The sequence below is a fragment of the Neomonachus schauinslandi genome, chromosome 8, assembly GCF_002201575.2.
Source record: "Neomonachus schauinslandi chromosome 8, ASM220157v2, whole genome shotgun sequence".
Lineage (NCBI taxonomy): Eukaryota > Metazoa > Chordata > Mammalia > Carnivora > Phocidae > Neomonachus > Neomonachus schauinslandi.
The window spans coordinates 108,067,222-108,086,147 of record NC_058410.1 but is presented as its reverse complement, the minus strand read 5'-3'; the positions used below and the strand labels follow the sequence as shown (position 1 = coordinate 108,086,147).

Here is an 18,926-nt window from a genome sequence, read left to right as displayed (position 1 = left end):
CCCCCTCGGTGACGCCTCCAGTGACGTCACTGCCCGGCTCCTGCCACGCCCCCCCGCCTTGCTTCTGGGGAAGTTCACGTTTGGCCACGTAGGTCCTCGATCCGTGAAAGTAGAAAATCATCGCTCGGACTGCCACCACTTATAGCAGCCAACGTTAAATGCAATGAGTTTATTCGGGAGTCCAGCTCCAGGACCCGTGAGCTCTTTTAGGGGGTGTGACGGCGCTGATGGCACTCCTGGCCTCCGAACGCTAGGAGGCGCTGTAATCTCCGTGGGGGGCCTCGTGGGCACTGGGAGTTCAATGCGCAAGCGCACTCAAGGTTTTTTTTTTTCCCCCTTTTCCTCCGTTGGCACGTGTGAAGCTTTCCGGCAAAATTTTGGGGGGAAATGCCCAAATATAAGGCGGCTCGCGGAGCTGCGGGTCAGGAAAAACATGCTCCCCTGGCTGAGCAGATCCTGGCTGGGGACGCGGTGCGGGCAGGAGCCCGGGAAAAGCGGCGGGGTCGTGGGACCAGAGAAGAGGAAGAGTATGTGGGGCCCCGGCTGACTCGACGGATTTTGCAGCAAGCACGGCAGCAGCAGGAGGAACTCGAGGCCGAGCATGGGACTGGGGACAAGCCCGCAGCGCCACGCGAGCGCACCACGCGGCTGGGTGAGTGGTGGGGGGTGAGTGCCGGGAGAAGGGTGGTTAGTTTATGGGGGTAAGTAGGCGGCCAAAAGGTATCTGGCAGGGGAATCGTTTGAAATCAAGAAAATCAAATAAAATAAATAAGGGGTCCGCATTACACCCTTGCAAAGGTAATGAAATGAGAGACCCAGCTCTGGAGCAGACTTAAAACCACTTGTAGTTTTAGATACTCGCTTCTAGGCACCCCCGCAGTTAGACCAACAGGGAGTAGTTGCTCACGCCACTGAGCGCTCCTAACATTTATCCATTTGTTCTATACATTCTTGGGAGTTGTCTAGTCCGTGCTTTGCACTGTGCTAGGAGTTTAGATGGTTTGGGTAAAGAAGGAAACAAGATAGCCACGTGCCTGACTTCAGGATCTTACAGTCTAGCCCAAGAGAGAGACAATTAAATTGGTGATTAGAATAATACATTCCAGAATATAGTTTTTCTTATAACAGTAGCATTACTTTTGGGGGTCAGGCTTCCCAGATTGCATATAACCTTTGTGCTGAGACTTGAAAAACGAGTGGAGAGTGCTTTGAGCAGAAAGAATGATCTTGTTTAGGTGCTCAAGAGGGAGAGAGACTAATTAAAAGATGGTCAGTATTATTAGGGTGGAAGTGTTGACCTCCAAGTCGCTTAATCTGTCTCTTTCATTTGTCCTGAGAGCAGTATTGGACACAATTGAACATTGGCCTCCAGGCTTCAGTATCTTTTGCTGGCTCCTCTTTTGTCCCCAGCCTCCTATCATTGATGGGCCACAAATTTCAGCTCTTGGATCTCTTCTCTTCATGTCACTTTTCTGGTGCTGTCATCAGTTTCATGGTTTAAGTGCCATCTACTTAGTGACTGCTCCTAACTTTGTATTCTTGCCCTGATCTCTTCCATGAAAATCAGATTCTTCTGTTTCAGCTGCCTATTTGACATCTCTCATTTGAAGTCTAATAGACACCTCAAATTTAATGTGTCCAAAACAGAAATCCTGATATTCTCGCCAAACCTGCTCCTCCCACTGTCCTCCTCATCTCAGTTAATAGGATGATATCCTTCCATTTGCTCAAGACAGAAACCTTGGACTCCTCCCTTTCTTACTCCACATCTAATTTGTTAGGAAATCCTGTTGACTCTACCTTCAAAATAGATCCAGAGTCAGACCACTTCTTTTTTTTTTTTTTAAGGTTTTATTTATTTATTTGATAGAGTGAGGGAGCACAAGCAGGGGGAACAGTAGAGGGAGAGGGAGAAGCAGGCTCCCCGCCAAGCAGGGAGCTCGATGCGGGGCTCGATCCCAGGACCCTGGGATCACGACCTGAGCCGAAGGCAGACGCTTAACCATCTGAGCCACCCAGGCGCCTCGAGTCAGACCACTTCTCATCACCTTGGAACACAATCCTGTTTGAACCACCATAATCTCTCACCTGGATTATTGTTGTAGCTTCCTGATTAGTATCCCATCCCCCTTAGAGTCTACTCGCAACAGCTGGAGGACTTCAAAGACCTACATGATCTGCCCCTGTTGCCAATCTGACCTCTTCTACTACTTTCCCCTTGACGTCTTCGTCCATACAGGCTTTATTGTTCCTTAAACATAGTAAGTTAGGGCTTTTGCCCTTGTTATTCCTTTTGTCTTCATTCCTTTGTAGGTTTATTCCCTGATTTTTCATCTTCTCAGAGAGGCCTGTCCTGGCCACTCCATTAAAAATGGAAATACCTGGGGGCGCCTGGGTGGTTCAGTCAGTTAAGCATCTGACTTCTGCTTAGGTCATGATCTCAGGGTCCTGGGATTGGATCCGGCGTCAGGCTCCACGCTCAGCAGAGAGTCTGCTTGTCCCTCTCTCTCTCTCTTTCCCAAATGAATAAAATCTTTATTTATTTATTTATTTTTTTAAAAGATTTTGTTTATTTATTTGACAGAGAGAGATACACAGCGAGAGAGAGAACACAAGCAGGGGGAGTGGGAGAGGGAGAAGCAGGCTTCCCGCAGAGCAGGGAGCCCGATGCAGGGCTCGATCCCAGGACTCTGGGATCATGACCTGAGCCGAAGGCAAACGCTTAACGACTGAGCCACCCAGGCGCCACATGAATAAAATCTTTAAAGAAATAAATAAATAGCCCCCACTCCTGTTTCCACACTCCCAACTTCTCTACTCTGCCCTGTGTCCTTTTTTTCATAGCACTTGTCTTATTTTAATACTTAGTATTGTCTGTCTCCCCTATTAAAATATAAGCTCTGTAAGTTTCTTTTACACTAATTTCAGTACTCAGAACAGTGCCTCACATATAGTAGGCACTCATTGTTTGCTGGGTGAATGGGTTAATGGTAGTAAGGTAGGTAGGAGCCAAATCGACAAAAGACTTGGAAGCTATGTTCAGGATTTAAAGCTGTCTTAAAGACAGTAGGGGGCTATTGGAGAATATGGAGAACAGTTAGGAGATTGTTGCAGGCAAGAGATGATGCTGATCTAGGTTTACGCAGAACTGTGAGGGATTTGAGAGATAGTCTGTCAGGTAAAATTGAATAGGACTTGGTAATTGATTGCATATTGGGGGTGAGGGCAGGGGATGAGGCAAGCCTACCAGGTTCTGGCTCAGCATTTGGTGGACAGTAGTACCATTTACTTAAGACATGGAACACAGTGAGTAGCAGAGACCTGAAAGGAAAAGAGGAGTTCAGTTGATGACAGGTGAGGTTTGAATTGCCTATGGCTCATCCAAGCACTGCTGTACAGGAGGGAGCTGGAGTGAGTGTCTGGAGTAAAGGGAAATCTACCTACAAGCACAGATTTGGGGTTTGTTAGCACGTGGAGACAAAAGTCTGCCGCATCCGCCTCCCCCATTTAGCTTTTATCACACACTGCCTCTGTCTTTTTTTTTTTTCTAAGATTTTATTTATTTATTTGACAGAGAGAGTGAGCACACACAAGCAGGGGGAGTGGCACGCAGAGGGAGAGAAGCAGACTTCCTGCTGAGCAGGGAGCCTTATGGGGGCTCGATCCCAGGACCCCGCGATCATGACCCAAGCCAAAGGCAGACGCTTAACCGACTGAGCCACCCAGGCGCCCACACTGCCTCTGTTCTTACTGCACTGTTCCCGTGTAACATTTTATCTTTCTGCTTGGATTATTACATCCCTTTTCAGATGCCCAGGCAGCTTGTAGCCTTCCAGTAGTCCATTATAAAAATGGGTTGTGCCAGGGGCACCTGGGTGGCTCAGTCGGTTACGTGTCTGACTTTGGCTCAGGTCATGATCTCAGTGTTCTGGAATTGAGCTTCCTGCAGCGTCTGGCTCTGCATTCAGTAGGGCGTCTGCTTCTCTCTTTCCTTCTCCCTCTGCCCCTGCCCTTGTTCATGCTCGTGTGCATGCGCGCACACATGTGTGCCCACTGTCTCTCAAATAAATAAGTTCTAAAAAGGGGGCGTTGTTCCATTGAAATCTGAACTCCATTGCCTGGCCTCAAGGCCCTCCGCAGTCTGGCTTTACTTTACCCATCTAGCCTTATTTCTTGCTACTGCCTGTTAGATACTCTTGTAACCAACTGTTCCTGCCAGTGTTGTGACCCACGTCTGGAGCACACTCCTCCAGTTCCCGTACTCCCTGTTCAGAGTCTGACTGTCCTCTGCTCTCATCACCTTTTACATGCCTGTGGTTTACACTGCCTCTGTCACTCATGTTGGCATATAATGAAGCGCGACAAAGTGTATAGAACAGAGGTGAAGAATGTGCAGTCTCAACCCAGACTACCTGCCTTAGATAAGTTACTTAACTTTCCTATGCTTCAGAGTCCCCGTCTGACACTGGGTAGAATAGTAGTAACTACTTCTTGGTGTTATGAAAATTAAATACAGTGTTTAGAACAGCTCCTGCTATATAACTGAGTGTAGCGTGTTTAACGATTATTCACGGGCATCGCTGTCTCCTTGGCACATATTTGTGCATTTTGTTTCTCAAGCAAGATCGGGAACAGGAAGCCCCTGGGAACTGGAAGACAGTGGGGGCATCGTTGCTTTCACTGCACCCGTCTGTGTCTGTTACAAGCCCATGCGAGGCCTGTACTGTGCCTGATGGGTAAAGTTGAATTGACCTCTACATCCCTCACCCGCGGCTTGCCTTTGCTCATCCATTTCCTCTCCTGTTCTAGGTCCAGGAGTCCCGCAGGATGGATCAGATGATGAGGACGAGGAGTGGCCCACCCTGGAGAAGGCTGCCACAATGACGGGGGTGGGCCATCATGCGGAGGTGGTCGTGGACCCTGAGGATGAGCGTGCCATTGAGATGTTCATGAACAAGAACCCTCCTGCCAGGTGGGCCTGGCATGGCCTGGGATGTGGGATGTCCGGTCCCTGTGGCAGCTTTCTGCAGGGAAGCATATGGCCTGGCAATTTTGGTTCCATGCCTTTGGGAAGGGCCTGAGCATAGCTAGTTTTGGGGAACCAACTTGGCAAAATTGGCCCCTCCTCGGTGGGAATGACCCAGATCTCCTGCCCATCTGTCCACCTGTTGTAGAACTGCCCAGGCTTCCCCGGGAAAACAGCTCCAGGGCCTTTTCTCATGCCTCCAGGGCGATCCATCCCATTGGATTTGGTTTTGGCCTGCTTGGTTTTCTTAGTGCCAAGCTCGATTTCCTTGGCCAGGTCTCTTTCATACTCAGCGTCATTTCAGCCAGGGTTTCTCAGCCTTGGCATTACTGGCATTTTGGGCTGGATAATTCTTTTTTTTATGGAGGCTGTCCTGTGCGGTGGGGGATGTTTAGCATCTGGATGATTTCTATTCCCTGGATACCAGTAGTGATCTTTCCTACAAATCGTGATAACCAAACAATGTCTCCAGACAGCAAAATGTTCCCTGGTGGGCAGACTCGCCCCCGGGTGGAAGCACAGTGTAATGCCATGTATCCTAAATGGTAGCTCCAAAACATGTGGGCATTGAAGGTCCTACAATCAAACTCTTAAGCCTGTAGATTCTGACCCAGGGGAGGGGGAGTCTCGGATAAAAGTCCCTCAACTAGTTCATTCTGACCCTGTGATACTTACGTGACAGTGTTTCTAGGCTTTGGGGGGCTAATGCATCTTTCGTTGGCTGATAATACTGAGAATAAGACAGGAAAGTTGAAGGAGGAGTTCTGTGGTTGCTTGTTTGAGAGCACAGAGTGAGGAAATGAGCCCACTGCCCACACTGATGCCCAGCAGCTGAAGTAGACGTCACAAAGTGTGTTCTGGGCTGGTGTGTTTGTCCTGCCAGAGGGCCCCTCGGGTTCTCACTCAGCACCTCAGAACTCCTTGGTAACACAGCATTTTGACAGGACTGGCCGGATGATTTTCTTGCCTGCAACTACCGAAAACAGGGGTTGCCAACAGTCTTGAGAAAGACAGCTGACAGCTTCTGAAAGCAAGCCCAGACCCACGTGAACTCAGCGGTCAGAGGCCCATGCAGTTGGGGGCGTATTACAGTGTACCGTCAAGTACCTGAACTTCAGAACGTGAAAGGCCAGGCTTTAACTCCCACCAAGGCTGTGAGACCTTGGGGGAGTTACTGACCTCTGTGGGTATCAGTTCCTGCATCTGAACAAGGGCAGCAACGACACCTCTACGGGATGTCGCACAGCCTGTACGAGATAACATCTGCAAAGCCCTACCTCCGTGCCTGGTGTTGAGAAAACAGGAGACGTTTTAAATATACCTTAGCAGCCTCTGAAGACACCATTATTATACCAAAGCCCAATGTAACAGTAATTCTGAACCATCATGATAAGGTTATGTTTGATATATTCTGCGTAAGGAACCTGAGAAAGAAATTTATTAAAATAAATTTTAATAAATGAAATTGGGGGGAAGGTTTGTGTCATAGTCCCTACTTAATGGCCCCCAGCTACTTGAAATCTTAGAAGGTAACTGAGATGTGTCTGGCCCTCTAGAGAGGTCACACCAGGACTTTGTAACGGGGAGCCCTCCGCATATTGCCAGCACATGATAGGTGTGTTTGAAATAGGCAGTGCTTACTGCACGCTTGCTGTGTACTAATAGTTCCGAGTAACGTACAAACGTTAATTCTTATAATCCTCATGCTAACTTTATGAGCTAGGTACTGTTATTATCCCTGTCTCGAAAACTGAGGCATAGAGAGGCGAAGGAGCATGCCCAGGGTCATACAGGGAGAGGAAAAGCTGGGATCTGAACCCAGGCCGACTGACTTCAGAGTTCAGGTTCTTCACCTCCCTACAGCTGTCAGCTTTGTCCCAGACTGAATGACTTTTGGGTCCTCTGCATCCTACAGGGATTCTGCAGTGGTTGGTAGGGCCCAGGGAGGCTGGGGCCACACATCCCAGCGGGATCACAGATGTACTGGAGCTCACAAGGGGCTGCGCGGGCTGCCTAAAGCCTCCTGGACTGACCACAGTCCTCTCTCCTTCCCTCCCGCACCTCCCTTACTTGTAGGCGTACCCTGGCTGACATCATCATGGAGAAGCTGACCGAGAAGCAGACAGAAGTTGAGACGGTTATGTCAGAGGTGTCAGGCTTTCCCATGCCGCAGCTGGACCCCCGGGTTCTGGAGGTCTACAGGGGGGTCCGGGAGGTGAGGGCCGAGAGGAGAGCCATGATGGAATACCCTCCCAGGGGCTGTGGGCTCCCATGTAAGGCTTTCTCTCCTCACACAAATGAGGCACAGTGGCCAAGAGCAGACTTAAGAGCCCGAGTTTGTGGGCTCAGATTCCTGCTCTGCCACTCACGTGTTTGGTGTCCTTGGGGAAGGTTCCTTCACCCTGGTCTTCCTCTCCCCACCTGGAAAACGAGGGTGCTAAGAGCACATCCTTACAGGGTCCTTGTGAGCATTAAGTGAGCTAAGCCATGAAAACCACAGAGACGAACCTGGCACAGGGCACACGGCTTCCGTGTCATTGGCAGTGCTGATTCTGCACCCTCGTCCCCAGGTGTTGTCCAAGTACCGCAGTGGGAAGCTGCCCAAGGCCTTCAAGATCATCCCTGCGCTCTCCAACTGGGAGCAGATCCTCTACGTCACGGAGCCCGAGGCCTGGACTGCAGCCGCCATGTACCAAGCCACGAGGTAGAGGCTGGGGGTTGCGGGGGGGGGGGACAGGCTTTCCCTGCCATTGTCATTACATTTTAGTCTTGCCCCAGAGCTCTAGCTGGAGCTTCTTTAGATCACTGTTTTCCCAGCTTTCCCGTTTCATGTCTCGGGGCCAGGACCCCGTTGAGACTCCGCTGTGATAAGTTTCCAGAAGCGGGGCTCATAACTATTGGGGGACAACCCCTGGTGTGTCAGAGGGGCTCCTGAAGTCTGTGGCTCCCCAGGCACGCTCGGGTCCCTCGTAACAGCAGGGTAGAGAGAACCCGTGCTGGAGAAGGAAGGGGGATAGCACAGAGTTCTGGCTGTCCCTAGGACAGTGCTCACTCTGTTTGGGTGCACCTTGTACCCCTCCTGTGCCCTCTCTCATCCAACTCAGGTGTCGGGTGCACACAGCTGACTCCCACACACCCCTCACATCTCGTGTGCACCATCCACGGTGATATTTAGAGCGCCAGAGCCAGGCTCTTGAGTGACCTGGATCCCCCCCATATCCCTCCCCCCCCCCGCCCCCCCCCCCCCGCAAAAAAAACCCTAGGATTTTCGCCTCTAACCTCAAGGAACGCATGGCTCAGCGCTTCTACAACCTTGTCCTGCTCCCCCGGGTACGAGACGACATCGCTGAGTACAAACGACTCAACTTCCACCTCTACATGGCACTCAAGAAGGCCCTGTTCAAGCCTGGAGCCTGGTTTAAAGGTGGGAGCCCAGGAGGCTGCAGAGAGGGAGGGGCTGGAGCTCCTGCAGGTGAAAACAACAATCTGGACTTGGGAGATGACTGTATCTGCTCTAGCGCTTTCTCTCACCCCGGACTCAAGGTGACCGCCCCTCTGACCCTCCCCAGGGATCCTGATCCCACTGTGCGAGTCTGGCAGCTGTACCCTGCGGGAAGCCATCATCGTGGGTAGCATCATCACCAAATGCTCCATCCCTGTGTTGCACTCCAGGTAGTGTTGGTGGGTGTGGAGGACAGTCAGTCAGGAGATACCCTGACAGGGGAATCCCAGGATTGGGGAGGGGAGGGGGGGGCGGACAGAGTGGAGAAGGAGCTAGAACCGCGCTGGATCTCTGGCTTGTTTATGCTCCTGAGCGTGTTGCTGCTCCACTAGAATGTAAGTTCCCCCAAAACAGGAGCCCAGTGCCTGGCACATGGCAGGTGCTCAGTAAATAGTTGAGTGAATGAATGAATGAATGAATGAATGAGGAACGTGGGAAGAGAGTGTTAGGGGTGGAGATCTTCAGATACTCGAATCTATTCTAGCCAGATACTGAGACAAGGGGCTGAGTGAGAGGTGGGGACTTGGGGCGCATCTGCGTAGAGCTGGTAGCTGGGGCTGAGGGGTGTCAGATTGGGTAGGTGAGAAGAAGGCCTGAGATGGCCCCCTTAGGAATAGCACAGTGCAGGGGCCAGCGGAGGAGGAGAGGGGAAGGAGGGACAGGAGAGGGCGGATCTTCCCTCCAGCATCTCCTTCCCCACCAGCGCGGCCATGCTGAAGATTGCCGAGATGGAATACAGCGGTGCTAACAGCATCTTCCTGCGACTGTTGCTGGATAAGAAGTATGCGCTGCCCTACCGCGTGCTGGACGCCCTGGTCTTCCACTTCCTGGGCTTCCGGACGGAGAGGCGCCAACTGCCTGTGCTCTGGCACCAGTGCCTCCTGACTTTGGTCCAGCGCTACAAGGCAGACCTGGCCGCGGACCAGAAAGAGGCCCTCTTGGAACTGCTGCGGCTGCAGCCCCATCCACAGCTAGCCCCCGAGATCAGGCGTGAGCTTCAGAGCGCTGTCCCCCGAGATGTGGAAGATGTGCCTGTCGCCATGGAGTGAGAAGAGTGATTTGCCCTGCTCTGAGGGGCGCATGAGGGGACCCCAGGACTCCCTGTTGGTGACACGGGGCTTTTACAGCTGAAGTCAGGACAGATCGGGACGGTGAGAGAGGTCACAGGCATCTGTGACTCCCGATACCTGACAGGGAGGACTGGAGGATCTGGCTGGCTCCCTCTTCCATTCCACGTCTTCGTCCCTATTCAGTTCTGAGACCTGACCTGAGGTGCCCCACGCCAGTGTTCCCACTCCCTGGCTGGGGCTTGGAATAGGTTCTTTCTCTCAGGCTGTTGTGTTAACGTCACTGCGATGTGGAAAAAAAACCAAAGGCAGGTATTTATTGAACTTCTGTGTTTTGATGTGATCAATGGAGATCTTTTTGCTTTCCCTCTTTAGCTGGAGAGAAGCTCTTCCCTGTTCCTATCTAGGAGTGGATTCTTAACAGTTTACAGAGGATACTCCCCCCGCCGCCCCCCACCTTATTCTGTAAGTTTGTGTCTCCAGGTAGAGCCTCCATAGAGGCAGAGGCTACCTTGGGGGAATGCCAGCGACCAGGAGGTGGTTCAGAAGATGGTCCTGTCTCAGTTGTGTGTGGACTGCTACAGGAGAAAGTCCCTAGAGAAAACTGGAGCTGCAGAGAATAATAAGGTCAGGCCCTGGAATGAGTAGATCGGGAGTCACCACTAGACAGGTTTCCTAACTTTCTTGGCTACTTAAAGCTTTAGACCAGGGGTTGGCAAACTAGAATCATATGCTGGTTTTCTTACAGCCCATGAGCTAATTGTGATTTTTTACATTTTTTAAATGGCTGGGGAAAAAATTAACAGTATTTTGTGATAGGTGAAAATTATATGAAATTGATTTCAGTGTCCAGAAGTAAAGTGTGTTGGGACATAGCCATCCCTATCCATTTGTATTTTTATGGCTGGGCTGCTTTCATGCTACAGCAGCAGAGTTGAGTAAGGTTGGACCTTGAAGAGTGCAGGGGTTAGGGGCGGTAACCCCCTCACGTAGCCAAAAATCTGTGTATAAAACTTTTGAGTCCACAAACATAACTACCAGTAGCCTAGTGTTGACTGGAAGCCTTACTGATAATACAGTCCGTTCACACATTGTGTAAGTTACGTGTCATCCGTACAGTATTCCTGTTTACCATTACCATAAGTGTATGCATCTATTGAAAAAAATCTGCATATAAGTGGACCTGCCCAATTCAAACCATGTTGTTCAAGGGCCAGCTGTACAATCCTTCTAGAACCCTTCTTGTTTGCTTTTGGTGAGTTCATTCCAACCCAGTTTATATATTTGGGGAGAAACTGATCACGAATTTCACATTTCTCTGCACATTTGTCTTTGAGAAACGACGTGAAACTTGCCCAGCTGCGGCAAGCCAGGTAGTACAGACTGCACAGGCCTCAAACACCAGCACTGCCTCAGTTTACCTTGTGTGGGGAACCACACCCACACCTGGTGTCATAGCTTGCCTTCCACAGCCTTCTAACCTCTGCTTACACACACACACACACACACACACACACACACAATTCAGGTCTTTTTCAAGATAAAGGGCCATATTGTAGTATATAGGTTCCTTAACCATTTAAAGTAAAAACTAGGCTATCCACTTCATTTCCTTCTTAAAAAAATGTGTCATTCATTAAGTTTTTGAATATTGTGCCTCAAGCCTGTTTTCCCATGAGCCCTGTGGTTTTTATTGTGCAATTTTGCATGGTGCAGTGAGTTTTAGGAATGCGTACATCCCATTGTAATGCAGAACTGACTATATCTGGGGCAGAAACCAAATGGCCCACAGAGCCTAAAATATTTACTCTCTGGCCCTTTACAGAAATGGTCTGTGAGGACCCCTGCATCATGACCCTTGACTTCTGTTCTGCTTACATCGTGCATTCTAGAAGCAGCTTTTCCCCATGCCAGCATCCAACCCAAGAAGCCAAAGCCAGGTTTATTCCAGAATCTTTATTAAGGTAGCATGATGGTCCTGGGCCACCAGCCTGGACCTTGTGGCCTTAGGAAAGACCTGTGTCAACAGGGCTTGCCTCCCTCTCCAGACAGGGGCTCAGTCACCTCCAGTTTATCCCTGCTCCATCCCTCACCCCCAGAGGATGGGGCAGAGGGCCAGAGGGAGAGGAGGGCATGGCCCCACTCCAGGCTGTAGCAGCTCCTCAGCCACAAAGATCCTCTAGCCAGTAGCAGAGGGGAGGGATGCAGCAACCACCAGGGTTACCACCACTTGTGGGGTAGATGGGCCCCACCACACCCTCTTACAGTTGTCCTCAAAACAATTAATAAATTAAAACCACCTCTTCCTTCAGCACTGATCCCCCTCAATCATACAGGAGAAGCTGAGCGGCAAGCAAAGCAAGGAGGAATTGGTTGGTTCTGCCCCTCTGACAGAGGCCTGGGCCGGCCCTCTGGGAGCAGCTGTGAGCGTGGATTATGCAGGGGCCTCCAAAGTATGTCAAGAGGAGCTGTCCAGACTGTTTCCCCTCACACATGTCTATCAGAATATCTGAAACTTCTTCAGAAAGACCCCAATCCAAATGCAAGAACTCTGGAAGGTGCAACACCTTTATAAGGCACTAGGGGCATGTTGGCATCTGAGAACGTGAGAGCCCCAGACATAAGGGGGCCTCAAAAAGGAATGCTGGTACATGTATTTTACCTACTTCAATTTCATTTCTGACCAGCCTGGCCCACCGCCAGCTAGGATCAGGGAAGGAGCAGAGCTGGTCAGATACAGAGAAAAAGAGGAGCCTGGCCGGCCACCCAAACATGGCTGGCTGGCCAGGCCCCTTAGTGCACACTGCAGGGATAGGTAGGGCCTGACCCCTTCTGCTTTGCAAGGGGTGAATAGGAAGGAGCCCCCTCAGGCTTCAGATGTGGCGTGGTTCGTTCCTGCAGGCAGGGAGGGGGGGTGGCAGTGTCCCCTCCTCTGCTGCCAGTGGCCACTGGAGGGGGCCTCTCCGGGGCTACAGGTGGATGGCTGTGACATCTGTGGGAGTGCTGGTCTGGCTGGGCCCCTGGCTACTGGAGCCCCTGGGGGCTTTGGGCACCGGGCTGGGGGAGGTCGCGGCTTCTCTGAGGCTCTCCCTGAGGGCAGCTTCGATCTGCTCCTGACAGGCCCGCAGGCAGTCCTGCAAACGGGGAACGGTGAGTAGTGACTGCTGGGTGGGATGGCAGAAGGTCCCCTTTGGGACTAAGGGTCCACTTCCCACAGCATCTAATGGCAGATGCGGGGGAAGAACACCTTCCAGCACACAGGGAAGTCTAGGGAGGTTAGGCCACAGCCCAGCCCCAGGAATCAGCCTTCAGTTCTAAGAAACTGCCAAGAGGATGTGGCAAGGGGGTGTGAGAGCAGCCCTGCGTGTGACAGCAGATCCTCCACCCCCACTCCTGCATACCATTTGGCAAGAAAAGGGCACCCAGGGACAGTGCCTTCAACCCACCCAAGACACCTGCTCTTCCCCAGACCAAGGCAGGAGATAAAAGGCCACACGAGCCCCAAAGGTGGGGCTCCTGAAACCAGGAGCAGGGACTAGGTTAGGGATGCACGCCTCCCTCTGCTGGGGGCCCAGGGAATAGCACTGCTTCAGGAACTGCTGAGCCACCGTGGCGCCCCGGGGGCCTCCCCTGGCTGGCACTCACCACCTCAGTGCCTGTGATCCCTGCCAGCAGCTCTGTGAGCTCGTCCCCAGACGTGGAACACGCACCCAGGCCTTGCACTGCAGCCCCAATGCTGCCCGTGGCGATCATGGATGGCGGGTACATGGCGAAGGTGTAATCTTGGAAAGAGGGAGGCAAGCATGAGGCAAAGGCTTAGTGTGGACTTCCTATGGCTCAGAAAAGTGCCAGGCAGCGTGAACAGGGCAGGAAACTCCCTGCAGTGAGCGCTAGAAGAGCAGTAACGGAGGAGGGCAGGAAAGGGCCGCTTTCCTAGAGGGCACCAGGGTAGACCGCAAACTCCCACGGGTCCATCAGGTCCAGGGGGGTTGGGAAGTGAGCCTGACCAGGGACCGGGAAGTGAATGAGGCTCTTCCTGATGTGGAAACAAAACCAGGGTCAAGAAGACCTTGGTTCTGCTCCCAGCTTCATCACTGTGAGACCTTGAGCAAGTCACTTCTCTCTCAGCCCCTAAATACTGGGGGGTCTCTCAAATCCCATACAGCTCTGATTATGTTCTGCTGCCTTTTCTGGGCCCCCTAGTCTCAAGAGGGGATGGAATATTCACAAATCTTGAGAGGAATACAAACCACAGTCCGGTTACGTGCCACCCTTCCGAGGCTTCGGAATTTCCTCATTTGGCAAAAAATCTTACCTGTAGCACAGAGGGCCAAAAAGGTCTGGGCATGTTTTTTGACCAAGGCTTGTCGGTCCCGGGGCAGAGAGAGCCGGTGCAGAATCAGGGCCAGGAAATCATGGGCAATCACTGCTGCCAGGTCCCACTTGAGCTTCCCCAAGACCAGCACCTCCCAGTCCTGGAGGTTGGGAAAGAGGGTGGAGTCAGTGGCTGAGGAGGGAAGGGTAGGGAGTAAAGCAGAAGTCTCACAGGGAAGGAAGCCCATCAAACTTGAAGGTCAAGACCCCAGTTCTGCTTCTGGGTGTACAGACTTGGTGCTGTGGAATGGGGGGGTCCAGGGCACAGAAGAACTAGGGGAGTTGGCTTTGGGCACCTACTGTTCGCTTACTAAGTGCCAAAACTACATGTTTGATAGAAAGTCTCTTTCAATCCTGTTTGGTTAGCTTTCGGGGGCCAACAATGAGGTCTTTTGACCTCATGCAGGGCTCTGGGCACTTCCCCAGCCAGGGCTGAAAAGACTACAGCAAATACCACCGACAGCATCATAACCTTGAGCTGCCTCGGAGGTGAAGCAGAAAGACTCTCCGAAATCCCAGGGACTTGAGAAAGGGCAGACCACCACTAGCCTCTCCTCCAATTCTGCATCCCAGCCAAGTCCACACCCCTTGAAGAAACCAGAATGAACGTGAGGCCACGCCTTCTGTGACACAGCCACTGAATCAAGCCTGAGGTTCCTCAAAGGGGAGGTTACCCAACCCAACCCAACCCACATCCCGTTGGTGGGACACTGCGGGGGGGGGGTCTGAGATGTAGCACCCCATTCCACCCTTTTTACCTGGAACCACAGTGGCTAGTGTCATTTAAGTCTCAGGAAGCCAAGGGGAGGCCAAGCCAGAAAGGATGGGTCCAGATGATCCCTGAGGGACCAAACCCTATCTTCGCCTGCTTATACCTACATACCACTGCTAGGTCCTGGAGGGAGGCTGGGAGCCCCACCCCAATCCACTCGTCTGGGGTTCCTAGTCCCGGCCCCATTTCTGAGTTGCACGCATGAGGATTTCTTCATTGTTTTATCTCAGGAAGGAACTCATGGGTTTGGCCCCTTACTGAGGCAGAAATGGCAACCCCGCCCAACCTCTTCCAGGTCCCCGGTCACAGCTGTCCCTCTCCTGGCCCCCACCTAAGTGTCATCCTCCCCAATCAGCCCCAAGCCTCTCACAGGGCCCTACAGAAAAGAGCCTGGCCCGGAGGCAAAAGAAGCTGGGCAGAGAAGCCAGCATTCTACTCATGCTTGTCCCAGTGCTCCAATTTCTAACTCAGAAGTGAACAGAAAGCACCTAGCCTCCAAGGAACCATCTGGAAGGCAACTTGGAGTGGGGGTCTCCCTGTGGGGAGGCAGGGGGTCCCATGTGAGGGAAGGCAGCCACCTTACCCGGTATCCGGGCAACTCCTGAAAATCTCCGCCCTCGCTTGGTGGACAACACACCCCTGGGAGTGATTAGTGGCAGTGGCTTGGCAGCTTCCACATCTGTAGGCTTCAAGGCCCCCTGGGCTAGCCAGAAGACCCAGACCCTCCTCATCCGCTTCAGGGCAGTGCTTCCCCCTCCTTCTCTGGGCCTCCACTGGGCCTCTCTGCTGCACAAGGATTTGGACCGACCGGAGTTCTCTGCAGTCCCTTCCAACTCTGACCTTCTAGGAAGGCATCTGCACACTCCACCCCCAGCTCAGGCAGAGGGAGTGGAGGAAGAGTCCTTGTGGCCTGTTCTGAAAAACTCCCCTCACACAAAGGCGCACACACCGTGCCAGTCTTTTCACAAAAAGGAAGTCCCCTTCTACCTTCCAGCCCAAGCCCCTCCAAAAACATCTCGCTCGCTGGCCCTGGAAACCGGCTCCACCTTCAGACTGGCCAAGAACTACCAGATTCATCACAAAGAGCTGTGGGGCCTCCCGGATTCCCAACTCCGGCCTCCTACTCCCATCTCTGAGAGCGACTTGGCAGGAAGAGGAATCCTGTTCCTCGACAAGCAGCAGTCGGGGGGCCCCCAGTACCCTGGCTTCTTGGCCAGCCAATCACAGCAGCTTGCATGCTGCCCTCCTCCCAGGAGATGGGGCCCAGAGACTCCTCTCAGGGTCAGGAGAAGACTTGGCCGGGCCGTAGAGCAAGGTGGAGGAAGGTGCCAGCTCACCCATCCTCTCCCCCGGCCCCCCCAAGAGATGATCTGCCTGCCCTAAATAACCTCTCCCAGATCCAAGCAGCTCCCCCACCCTCCTTTCCAGGCTCAATGGGGAGAGCCTTGACTCTCTTGCCTTGCCTCAGGAAGAGCCCAGCCCAAGTTCCCAGCAAGAGGCCCAGGGAGCCACTTCCCAAACCACAGGAGTGACAGAAGCTCCCCACAGGGTTATGAAAGACCTCGGGCCCGAATGGGTGGGCCCGGGGAGGGGGCAGCATGATCACATCGGAAGCAGCTGCAGCTCAGCTCCCCGGCTGTCCCTCAGCTCTGGCCTTTGACTGAGGGGGAAAGGGAGAGGTGACTCCACCAGGCCTGAAGCAGCTGCTCAAGTTCCTCAGAACGAGGACAAGAAAAGAGCTATCTCTTCTGGGATATAAAAGGAAGGAAACAAGGTGGGATGACAACTCCTTGGCCCTTCCTGAGAGCAATCAGGGCCTGGCTTTAATCGCCTCTGCGAGGCTTTTTAATCACAAAGTCCACACTGGGACAAAGACTCAACCAAGGCAGCCCCCTCCCCCACATGAAGCACATTCCACTCCCCCACTCCAGTGGGGGTGTGCAGGCATGTCCTTTTGCTGCCAATAAATAACTCATGGTGGCTGTGTAAACCCAGAGGCAAAGTACTAGTGAGTATAGACATGCAGTTTGACTTGTTGCTATCTGGGGGAAAGACCAGGAAGGAATGGCACCCCCTGGAGGTTAGGAGAAGGGGATTCGATTCGTGCTGGCAGCTCGAGCCTGGGCTGGGTCTACCCTGACTGTCCCACCGCGGTGCCCCACCTTTTGCCCCCAAAAATAAGCTGCCGCTACCCTCCCCAGGGGCAGAAAGCCTCTGAGGTCTTGGCTTTCCTCTTCCTGGTAAGTGAGGAGGTATTATTGTGTCGGGGGTGGGGAGACTTATGCACGCACCCGCAGCTGGCGGGGAGAGACAGAGTGGTCGGTGTAGATGCACAGTTTTTCGATGGTCAGGGGCGTAGTCTCGCGCAGCTTGGAGGCCAGCAGCATGCAGACCGCACCCAGGAGCTGCAACTGCGCCTTTCGGGTGGGGACGCAGGACAGGTAGCGATCCAGGTAGTTCATGGCCAGGGGGAAGACTTCCTCCTCACAGCGCTGCTCCTCACAGACCTGGGGGAGGGCGCACAGTCACTTCTGGGGCGGGGGCATGGGAAACGCTGCAGCACTGAAGGACGGGGGCGGGGGGGGCGCTGAAGGGAAATGGATGGGGATCGAAAACATGGGAGGGGGGATAAGTGTACCTTCGGTGCAAGGACTAACATACGGAGGAGGATGCGCCTTCCCCAAGGTGACGCCCCCCACGTCCTCTGAGTTGCCTGCCTCCTTTCCCCCTCCTCTGGGGGTGGGGTGGGGGGGTACGCCAGAGGCTCCCTTCCTTAAGAAGGATTCCAAACTGAGATTGCCCTCCTCCATGGCGAGAAGGGGGTTGGGGAAACGGAAGAGTTACCCACGGTAGCCGGAGAACTGGGACCTTACCCCCATTGCCACCACCCACTGCACACACCCAAAGGGAAGGGAGGAGACTCCAGCCGCTGCCTCCCGCACTTTTCATTTCCCTGACTGCCGGAACAGCGCGCGCGCCACCCCCACCGTCTTCCCCGCCAGAACCCCGCGACAGACACAGGAACCGACTCTGGGGCGGGGGCGGCCGAGCCCAGGGTTTTCCAGGCGCGCTCTCCTGAGAAATCCGAGCGGGGGAGGGAGGCAGAAGACGCTGAGAGAAGCCGGAGGGGAGAGGGTTGCCCTGGTCCCGCTTTCCCGGCCCGAAGAGAGGGCAGTGAGGGTGCCAAACGACCGGCAGTCAGAGTTAGGGCTGGGGAAGGGAAAGGGACACCACGGAGGCAGTCGGCTGGCTAGGGTGCCCGAGTGAAAGGCCAGGCCCCGGGGATCTGAGCCACCAAAGCATCTTGCTGATTGCTGTTGGGACCAGGATGTCCCGACAGGGCGGCCCGGGGATGTCCGGAGCCGGGCGGCGGGGGAGGGGAGACCCTTCCGGGCGATACCTCCAGCATCCAGTACGCCAGCACCTTCCGCATGTGCGGCTTGATCTCCCTCTGCACACATTGGAAGTAGGAGGCGCGGGGCACGTAGCGCTCCTCCAGGCGGAGCAAGCTCTGCAGGACACGCTGGTCCCCCAGCAGTCGCGGGTCCGGCCCGGCCCGGGGCGCGTGCCGGGTGCCCTCGCAGCACAGCAGCTCCATACTCGGGCAGCGCACGGGCGGGCGGGAGCTCGGGCTCGCGAGCCAGAACGCAGGCGGCGGTCGGGAGAGCGCGGGGCGCGGGTCTGGTGCTGGCGCTAGCACTGCGCGGCCGAGCCCCAGCCCGCCCGCGCCGGCGCGCGCGCCGCTTCCCTGACAGGCGCCCCGCCCCTCGCGACGATGTAGCAACCGTGGAATGCTCGAGCGGCGCAACGCACAAGGGGCGGGGCCGCCGGAGCCCCAGACGGAAAGGGCTGGCTGGCCGCCCCCTCCCCCCAGGCGGCCGCATTGGTCGGCGGGGCGCGGGCCGGCCGGCTTCCGGGCGCTCCCGGCCCTTCTGAGCACCGGGTGGAGAGAAGCTTCTTGGAGGTGGGCCTCTTCCCCCACCGACCAGCCCTCCCCTTTTGCTTCTCTGACTCTAGCCGCCCAGGAAAGAGCTTTCTTCCAAAAGGTTGCTCATTCATTCGTCAGACCCTGCTTCACCCCCTGAAGGCTCGGGGGAATAGGAATGATAGTAAGCTAGACACTTCTTCACGCACACCGATCTGAGCACTTAACGTGTAACAACTTACTAAAAATCCTCACGCAAA

The 18,926-nt window shown here is 53.9% G+C and overlaps 2 protein-coding genes across 5 annotated transcripts; one reads left to right on the top strand and one right to left on the bottom strand.

Moving 5' to 3' along the window:
* Positions 1-96: 96 nt before the first annotated feature.
* BYSL (bystin like) lies at positions 97-10,686 on the top strand. Of its 2 annotated transcripts, none has more exons than XM_021691995.1 (7): positions 97-652; positions 4,810-4,972; positions 7,103-7,241; positions 7,597-7,730; positions 8,290-8,450; positions 8,596-8,698; positions 9,232-10,686. In XM_021691995.1, the coding sequence occupies exons 1-7, from the start codon at positions 388-390 to the stop codon at positions 9,575-9,577; spliced, it is 1,311 nt and encodes a 436-aa protein (XP_021547670.1). In that variant the 5' UTR covers positions 97-387; the 3' UTR covers positions 9,578-10,686. The 2 variants fall into 2 exon arrangements, with proteins under 2 accessions (XP_021547670.1, XP_021547671.1); XM_021691996.1 differs by having other exon boundaries at positions 343-652; positions 7,103-7,220.
* An 850-nt stretch (positions 10,687-11,536) lies between these two features.
* Positions 11,537-18,484, bottom strand: CCND3 (cyclin D3). Of its 3 annotated transcripts, none has more exons than XM_021691950.2 (5): positions 18,142-18,484; positions 17,033-17,248; positions 13,911-14,070; positions 13,241-13,377; positions 11,537-12,729 (listed from the first exon to the last, which is right to left on the bottom strand). In XM_021691950.2, the coding sequence occupies exons 1-5, from the start codon at positions 18,337-18,339 to the stop codon at positions 12,565-12,567; spliced, it is 876 nt and encodes a 291-aa protein (XP_021547625.1). In that variant the 5' UTR covers positions 18,340-18,484; the 3' UTR covers positions 11,537-12,564. The 3 variants fall into 3 exon arrangements, with proteins under 3 accessions (XP_021547625.1, XP_044773243.1, XP_044773244.1); XM_044917308.1 differs by lacking the exon at positions 18,142-18,484 and adding an exon at positions 17,643-17,741; XM_044917309.1 differs by lacking the exon at positions 17,033-17,248.
* Positions 18,485-18,926: the final 442 nt, after the last annotated feature.